Below are 9,477 nucleotides of genomic sequence, written 5' to 3'. Positions count from 1 at the left end.
GATATTTGCCAAGTGTTCAATGCACCAAATTTTGCCTTGGTATATATTGGGTTGTTCTGTGTTTAAGCTGTGTTTATCTTTGTTATCTTTCATCCTTGTAGGAATGAAAAGAACACAAGAATATTTTATGAAAAGAGATTTAAGAATCATACAAAACATACACAGGCAGAATACTTTATGGATCATTTCATACTTTTATGTACTGCTTGAAACTTACTAGTTAAATCATTTCATGTCATTTTGATATACTTACATGGACCACTGACAAATGTTGGAAATAAAATGTTTACTTAAATATTAATGTGATGATACTCAACAAATGTATGTATATATTACAAAGTCTTGGGTGTTACTGAAATCAAACCAGATTTAGTTTTCACCAATTGAGAGCTCAGAATTTAAATCTTCCCTGTATATGCCATGCGAATTCAACATATTCAAGAAAATAATTTAGACAAGTAATTTTATCCCAAATTCATGGCAATCACTATAAAATCAAGTTTATGATTGAGATCAATCATGCTTTATTTGATCCATGTGAGATGTATATTTTTCATTTTCTTAACTGTCCTGAAATGAATTTGGCTGACTTAACATGAAAGTGTGTAAAATAGTGGTCAAACCAATTAAATAACATTTTGTAATTATTTGTGTGTTGTGTTTCTCTGATTGTGCACATCAGAAACAAGTCATAACCGGACAATGACAGCGCCCCCACCGGCTACACTACGAGTCCCTTTTGTTTAATTGCTCTTGTATGTCACCACTGCTGTCACAAGGCTTTATTAGCCAATTGCAAACCTATCTATCAATGACTACAACTTTTTTGTGACTATTAAAAATTCATCCACCTTAACTATGTATACACAACCATATTTTTGATATCTGGAAAATAAAATGCACAAAATACTCTGAGCTCCATCATTAGTGTTGTATAACATCTTTTATTGCTGAAACTTGTTTTAATTTACAGAACAAAAGAAAATGTGACATTATTTGTCTGGTTGTGCAGTTCCAAGTTCATAATTCTAAAACTTCTACACCAGACATCAAATATCAAACACTATGATGACTTGGCCTTCTTGTATTTGAAACTTTTCAGGGGATCTTCTTGTTTTCGTTTCTGAAAAGATAAAATAAAAACACGTTACCAGCTGAAATGCAAGAATGCCATACCCTAACTGAAATAAAACAAGGTAATAAATTCACCAGTACCTCTGTGCTGGAATGACTATTCTTTGTACAAGATATAAAAACACAAGATTCCTGTTTTACTTGGAAGCTTTGCACACATTCAAGAATGCCATAAAAATATTCAAAGTCTAACATGATAGAGGGCGCTATTGCCCAAATGGCAGCCCATCTTGCACAGTATGGTTGATTAGCCTACATGCACACTTGTACTCACCACAGCTTTGAGTGCCTGTTGTTTAGCCTTACTTGGCTGATCGCCAGTAAACTTCTTCTTCCTTCTACTTTTTGGTATAAACTGTTTTAGAGTATCTGGTACTGAAATAAGAGATTGATTGAGAAAAGTTAGGTTCGTTAAACGTGTACTGTCATATGGTCATGTCCATAGCTGGCTGTTCTGTGATAACAGTGAGCAGTTTATATCTTGGATCTTACTGTAGTAAAATCTGTTACAGTAATTTGAGTCTTATTGCAGCAAAATGTGTATGACTAAAATCTGTTCATGTCAAATCTGGTGGTTTACATGCCAGATAGCTTGATATTTGATATTTGGCAGATTACCACTAGGAGGAAAGATGGCCAGGGTCGATGTGTTGAAATTCAATGATACGTACCTCTTACCTAGATATTCTGGAATTTTTTTTTTCAAAAGTACTAGGAAGAAAGAAACCTTGGGTAGTGTATAGTTCAGGAAATAAAGTCTGGATCATCATATTGAAATTTTTGATGTATTTCTTACCTAGATATTCTGGAACGTTTTTCATATGCCTCTGTACTTTTGCAGGATGTAGGGCTTTATCGTGTCGTAATAACTGAAGATCTCGAGGATTGTCTTCAAAATATGTCTTCAATTTTTGTGAATTGAGGATCTCACTTTTGATTTCTTTGAGTCTGGCTTCTTTGACTGAAACCCTAGTGACTGCCCTTATGGCATCCTATGGAGGTAATTATGTGATGGTATGAAATACAAATAACGGCAATTATTACTTTAAACTGAATCACACCGACAAACATTGCGTTAGTTTGATTTGAATTTCCCTTACTTCTTTCCAACCACTAACTGTTTTAGAATCCTTCATAATAGCAAGGGATAAACCAAGTAAAATTTATACAATTTAAAATAAATCTATTTTTTTTTTTTACAGTTTCAAACATTCAGTGTTTCTGACAACATTTCAAAACCACAGTATTCAGTAACAGAGAGGGGGAAGTATGGTTAGGCCCACACAGTTCCACCTACATTATGTCATAATTTTAGTGGCAAAACCCAGCCTTGTATTGGGGAACTCTGGTAGATTTAACCTAACCCTGAGATTTAAACAAAACTAGCCTTCTATATCTCACCTTTGCTCTGTACCTAAAGCCTTCAATTTCTTCCATTTTGAATTGGTATGGTTTGACAGCTGGAGAGTCTTCATCTGTAAAAGCAGCAATATTGGCAAATTATCATCTTTTTTTGTCATTCAACGATATATATCTTCCATACTACGTCAGGTAAGATATGAATACTTTTACTTTGAGAGTAAACATGTGTATTCTATTAGAAACCATGGTTACACTGTTTTGAACATACGGCCTGACACTACCATAGCATAAATAATTTTTGCATAATGTGATAAAATTTACATAATTATGATAAAATTTACATATTTACACAAAATGCTCCTGGAATGATATGACAATTATTGTCCCATTGTTCTTGACTTGCACAAAGTTCACAACATGCAATAAACTTTTTTTTTACTATTTATAACATAGTGTGGTTGCTATGGCGATATTTTAAAATCTCATCCATCATTAGATTCCATCTATTTTTGTCCAAAAGGATAAGAAATACAGATAATAATACCAACTGCTATGTACACTAAAATCACAGCCTTTTCTACTCTATCAAACCAGATATTGTAAGAATCCTACCTCCCGACAAAACACTTTCTGCTGCATGAAGTAAAGACACTTCATCAAAATTGACAAAGGAGAGTGCAGCACCAGTTTTGTATCCTCTTGCTGTCCTGTATTAACCAAAAAAAAACCATCAAATGAACAAAACAACTTTCCTTGAATTTGGAATATTATGATCTTTAATTTGTTCCTATTTGGCTGCATTCACTATATTTCAGGCACAAATTTCATCAAGAACAACCATAAAAACAGTCAATTTTTTAAGTTTCAACCCTCATTGTCTGGTGACAGTTGACAACAGCAGAAGTCACATGACTTATTTGACGTTTGTTTGTAGTTTGTTCACTCCTACAGTTTGTCTGACTAGTGATAGAAATAAAGAGAATGATTTCATTATTTAGATAAAGACATACCTGCCAACTCTATGGATGTAGGCATCAACACTTAGTGGGAAATCAAAATTCACAACATTTGATACATTCTGGAAATCAATACCACGTGCCACACCATATTCTTTATCTTTCTTGCGTTTACCTCTGATGAGAAAAACAAACAATGAAAGCACAATTTTACAAGATGACATCTCTTAGCTAAGGCCTAACAAAAAAAATTGTGTGGTTCCAATTATGCTCAATTTTAGAATAGGTGGGGTAGGAATATATATTTACCAGTGGTGACAGTGACTGTGAACATGTGTGACAAGAATGGACAATGACAAAGTGCATAATAACAAGGTTACTGTAATATGTTCACAATACAAAGTACATAATAACAAGGTTACAGTAACATGTTCACAATAACAAAGTACATAATAAGGTTACAGTAAAATGTTCACAATAGCAAAGTACATAATAACAAGGTTACAGTAACATGATCACAATAACAATGTACATAATAACGAGGTTTAACAGTAAATGTTCACAATAACAAAGTACATAATAACAAGGTTACAGTAACATGTTCACAATAACAAAGTACATAATAACAAAGTTACAGTAAAAAGTTCACAATAACAAAGTACATAATAACAAGGTTAGAGTAAAATGTTCACAATAACAAAGTACATAATAACAAGGTTTAACAGTAAAATGTTCGCAATAACGAAGTACATAATAACAAGGTTTAATAGTAAAATGTTCACAATAACAAGGTCTATGGTCTAATGCTTACTTTTGTTTGGTTTTATTCTTTACTTTCCTCTTGTCCCGTTGATCACCACTGCTACTCTCCACTGCTACATCAAATGAGTTTTCATCTGATGCTACTATGATGTTATAGAAACCTTCGTTGAATTGATTCACAATATGACACCTTGACGACACTGGTAACTCTGAGTTCAGTACACAGGATGGGATAGAAAACTGCTCTAGAAATAACTTAAGTCTGTGGGATGAAGAAAAACAGAAATTTCATCTGGTTATGGTTGATATTGTAACTTGGATGTCATAGGTCAAAATATTAGGTTTTGTTTTTGAGGTCAAGTGGAGTGTATATTTATAAGGGTAAGAAATTTTCCAAATATTTTGATAAAACTATTTATTTCATTATAAAGACTGAAAATAATAAAAAAGATTATGCCTGTCAGTTAGACAACTCATATACTATCTATAAACTAATATTTCAAGTTGAAGAGATTTCAATTTTTTATTATTTATGTTTCTACCGGGTCACACATATAAACCTAAAACAACTGAAGTGACAGGGAAATCCCATACATTCATATATTTTTCAGCAAATTCAGTTCAACAGAAGTATAGTGAAACTCTAAATAAAAATGTTGAATATACAGTTTATTGAGGTTTTTCTTTATGGTCAGTCAATATTATACAGGCCAATAAAACACAACTTGTTTACATTTTCAGTGACTCCAGCTGTCAGCCCTCGTCAAAAGCATGTAAAGAAATGAGTTTATTATGAAACAAATATGTTTTAGTTATGTATTTTCTCCAAACATATTTCAAAATCGAACATAAAACCAGGTAAGAGCTGCGTTGAAAGTAATGTATTGTTCGGAGGGTGTAACCTTTGACCTTTAACCTACCTGTAACATCTTTCTATTGAGTTGACAAACACAATGGTTTTTCCTCTGACAAGTTTCAATTTTAACAAAGTGTAAATTAATAAAAATTTATCTTCTTCTTTACATTTGATATGGTACTGTGATAGCCTATCACTTTCTGGTAACTGTGATTCTTCCAGTTTTAGGACAACCTGTGAGAGAAAGCAAATACCAGTCACTGTACATTTGAACACAGAGATAGGTATGTATGCTGGACAGTATAATGACTCACACTATATTTTGTAAGACGCATCTCATTTCTCAAGGATGCTACACTGAACTTTCACAGTTTTCTTGGTGAATCAGCTGTTTATGTACAACTTCCCACTCAGATTATCCCCAACATTTATTGTTTTGATCAGGTCGAATCTTCAGAATCAATGAAAAAAGCTCACTTAAGTTTGAAACTATGAAATACCGATGAAAATTCAAGCCATGTCTGTACTCAGTTATCAGAGATACTGACGTTATTTTCACTGTGAGTTACATCAGCAGTGTTTTTGCTGAGGGCAGCAAGTAGGTAAAATCTACCCATGTCATTTTACCTGGGTTCCCAACAAAATTACGATAGACTCTATGGAGAAAAACTGCCATTTTTACCCCTTTCTGTTACCGGGGTCCAACCTTAGTAAAAACACTGAGCAGATAAGATATCGTTTCATGAATTTGGTCACAAAAAAAGATGCTCACACATACTTGTTATTGGCCAGCCAAAATTTTAACCAGATCTGGGCTGACCAAAACTGCTAAAACTTGTCAAAATTTTGGTGTCTGGTGAGACTTTTTGCCAGGTGTAGGCTGACTAAAACTGTACAAATTTGTCAAAACTTTGATGCAAAAAATACTGTAAATCTTTCAAATATTGAAACTTACAGGATTATGGAGAACAAGTTTCTTCAGTGTCTGTACATCATCACCTAAAGTAGCTGACATCAGGAAAGATTGGTGAATTTTGGGTAATGCTTTAACTAATGCCTTCATATCATCTTCATACCCAAAAGAAAATAACAAATCTGCTTCATCAATCACCAACATTTCTAAAGATTCTTTTACTGACAAGTTTTTGGCTTGAATGTGAGCAAGAATTCGACTTGGAGTACCAACAACTATATCAGGCTTTTCCATTAGTAAGGGTCTGTAGATAGAAATAAGACAGTATTATGATAAATATGACAATAACTTCGCAACACGAAAGATACACGTACAGTGAATTTACTCAAATTAAACCTAGCTTTCAATTCCATCCGTGGGTTTGGATTTTATTTATATTGGCAACATAAAAATGACATATTCATTTGAACAGGTAAATGAGCTATACATATATGCAGGTTACTGAAGTTCCAGCCATTTTGCATGTAAAGGTCGCAAGAATATGCCCCAGCTTTTGCAAAGAAAGGGCTAAGATTTGGTCATGGCCACTCTAATATCCTGAATATGGCTTGGTGAATTGTCTCAAATATCAACAATATATAAACTATATCAGCTCTCAGAACAACTGAAAGTCATAGCAATACTAAATATTCACATCCTGTATTAGACTAATAATCATTGTGCTAAATATACCAAGCAAATCATGATGTAGACCCTACCTTTGTGCTGATAAATCTACCTGCCCTGATACATCTACACATTTGACATCTCGGGAACAACTGCTTGTAAGATCCTGTCAAATACAAAATAGTGTTATCAAAATAATGTATCTTCTAGTAAAAGAGAATTACTTATCTTTAAATATCATTTTAACATGGAACATACAGATACTTGTACTCATGATAATCATGAACATATAAATGTTAGCCTTAATCACTCTGAATAGTGGTGAAAGCTTGTCAAGTACCAAAACTGTCAGGTAATATTGTCACATACTTGAATATCATACCTTCCTTGCAGTGCGCCCTCTAAGCCAATTGACATGCCACTGACACACACACAATTTCTAGTAACGCACCAAACTTTGGTGTTCCCCCTGTCCCCTTTCCCTTACTATGTGGTGACTCAAGAAATGCCAGTTTTTATCATTTTGACTCACAACAACAAAATTTGGCTATCATTAGAGGGCACAGTGGTTCCTTGTAGATTTCAATGTTATATTTGGATGATTGACACCGTCCAAAATACAAACTATTTGGTAGATCTTGGTCTCTCTGAAAAGAGTTACATAAAACATTATAAATTAATCTGGTTGACCAAGTCATAAAAAACATGCAGATATTTTAACAATTTCTGTTATGCTGACAATATATGAAATAAATGTAACTTACTAGTATATACTTGAAGGCTTGATTTGATAATTCCTTGGAAGGTGCCAACACTAAGGCCCTCACACATTGTTCTCTTGCATTCTGTTAGGATTAAAATCATGTGTTATACTTTATTTGTAATAACATTTATAATAGAGTGAATTTAATACAGCAGACCCTTAGTTGGTAAGGTACACCATGTTAGGGCGCCCTCTCACATCATCAACCTCTTTCAGGCCAGTGAGGGCAGAGTGACATGACACAGCTTACAGTCTAACCCTTGCTATGTTGTACCTCATAATGCAAGTAATATTTTAAATCCTATTTTTCTATTGGTCTTCCTTTTGTCATAAAGGAAAATTTCACTTTCCAGGAGTTCCTTGAAGTAAGACTTGAAAGACTTTTCAGGCATTTACGAATCATGTTGAAAATTTTGGAGAAACTTTTTGAAGGATAACCAGCTTTCATTACGTAGGATACTTAGTATCACAATGACAATAATAGGTCTCCTAGTTTATTTCATTTGGGCAATAATATCACAGCTCTCACAAAACCATGCTGTAATACATTGTCTTTGTAGTTTATTCATTTACCACAGACAACCAATGGGAGCTAGTCCCATTTATAGGCTCCTTTGGTTCAGTGTTAGTGCAGGAGGAAACCGGAGTACCCGGGGAAAACTTGCATTGTACAGTACTCAAACTGAACGACACTGTTCTTATTTACAGTATGGTAAATTTAATCAAACCCTGTTGACATCTGGTGGGTTCAAACCCAGGCTGCAGAGGTAAGAAGTGTACGAGCTAACTGCTCAGCCATCGCCAACCCCTTCTCTTAGTGTTTCAAAACAAAGCAACAAAATGCATAATACCTGTTTACTTGTTAGAATCCTTTGTATGAGAGGAATAGCAAATGCAGCAGTCTTTCCTGACCCAGTCCTTGCTCTGCCTAGTAAATCTTTACCTTCCAATGCAAGAGGTATTGCACGTTCTTGAATCAAAGTTGGTTTAGACCAGCCTAGATGTGCTATAGACTGAAAGCATAAAATGATGGGTTACACACAGTGTCAAGAGAAGACATACAAGTAGACAGGAAAAGACTTAACATGATGCCTTCAAGACATTGTAAATTTCATAATAAATGTGAGAAAGGAAAAAATTAAAACAATAAGTTTTGCCAGAAATAATAACTTGTTTCTATCAGATAATTCATGGTGGTATATTACATGTAAAGCCTATACTACTAGGGATAACATGCATTTTTTTTTAGATACTAGAGGACAATTATGTTCATTAGAACTGCCATGTATTGGTATTGTATATTCATATATATACATGTACATATGTATACACACACTATCAAAGTACCATAACTCGATTTTACAGTTGTAAATAAAGGTCCTTAGGCTTAGGACCTTATGTTATAATAAATATATGAAGTATTATTCACATTTATTATATAAACCTACTTTAGGATCAAGTCATATACTTTATCTTTTCAATGTGAGGACCACCACACTGTACCCCGTGAATCGCATGATAAATGTATCATTACTATTACCATGGAAGTAGGAAGTCCTTCTCACCCCCATGTTATTACATACAGGTTCAACTTATCACCATGCTTTTTCATAGTAGTGTATCACAGGCATGCCCTTAGATCAAGTGGTTCATTAGCAATATCATGAGCATACATACAGTGTTTTGAAAGTTAGCTGCTAACAGTGTAGGGAAACTCATGCCGTTAATCACGGTTTTGATATCATACCTTTAACAAACGATCATCAAGGCCCATTTCATGGAAGTTGACTGGCGAGTCTACTTCTTCACCTTGTGCTTCCGCCATCTTCGTCGACTCATGTGTTCATCCGGGTACTTCCGCTTTTGATTACCCTATACCTGACTTTCGAACAGAGTTTCAATTTCCCATAAGTCTTTCCAAAGGGTGGAAAACAATGCATGGAGACTCTAAGATGCTAAAAGTTTGTCATTCGTGATGAAACTATAATTTATGCAAGATAATTGAATGTAGAAATCAATCTTATGTTATTTTCGGCATAACATTTTATTTCAGAAAAGTTCACCC

At 34.1% G+C, this 9,477-nt stretch overlaps 1 protein-coding gene across 1 annotated transcript; it reads right to left on the bottom strand.

Moving 5' to 3' along the window:
- Positions 1 to 968: 968 nt before the first annotated feature.
- On the bottom strand, positions 969 to 9,246 carry LOC144446568 (putative ATP-dependent RNA helicase DDX56). The gene is made up of 13 exons (XM_078136363.1): positions 9,160 to 9,246; positions 8,264 to 8,425; positions 7,414 to 7,494; positions 6,742 to 6,815; positions 6,026 to 6,287; positions 5,135 to 5,304; positions 4,264 to 4,476; positions 3,507 to 3,629; positions 3,109 to 3,203; positions 2,536 to 2,609; positions 1,931 to 2,126; positions 1,409 to 1,509; positions 969 to 1,123 (listed from the first exon to the last, which is right to left on the bottom strand). Exons 1-13 carry the CDS (start codon positions 9,235 to 9,237, stop codon positions 1,064 to 1,066), a joined length of 1,689 nt encoding a protein of 562 aa, XP_077992489.1. The 5' UTR covers positions 9,238 to 9,246; the 3' UTR covers positions 969 to 1,063.
- Between the last annotated feature and the right edge of the window lie 231 nt (positions 9,247 to 9,477).

Source organism: Glandiceps talaboti, chromosome 15 (assembly GCF_964340395.1).
Source record: "Glandiceps talaboti chromosome 15, keGlaTala1.1, whole genome shotgun sequence".
NCBI lineage: Eukaryota > Metazoa > Hemichordata > Enteropneusta > Spengelidae > Glandiceps > Glandiceps talaboti.
Note: the sequence above shows the minus strand (reverse complement) of the source record. Positions and strands in the feature narration are given on the sequence as shown.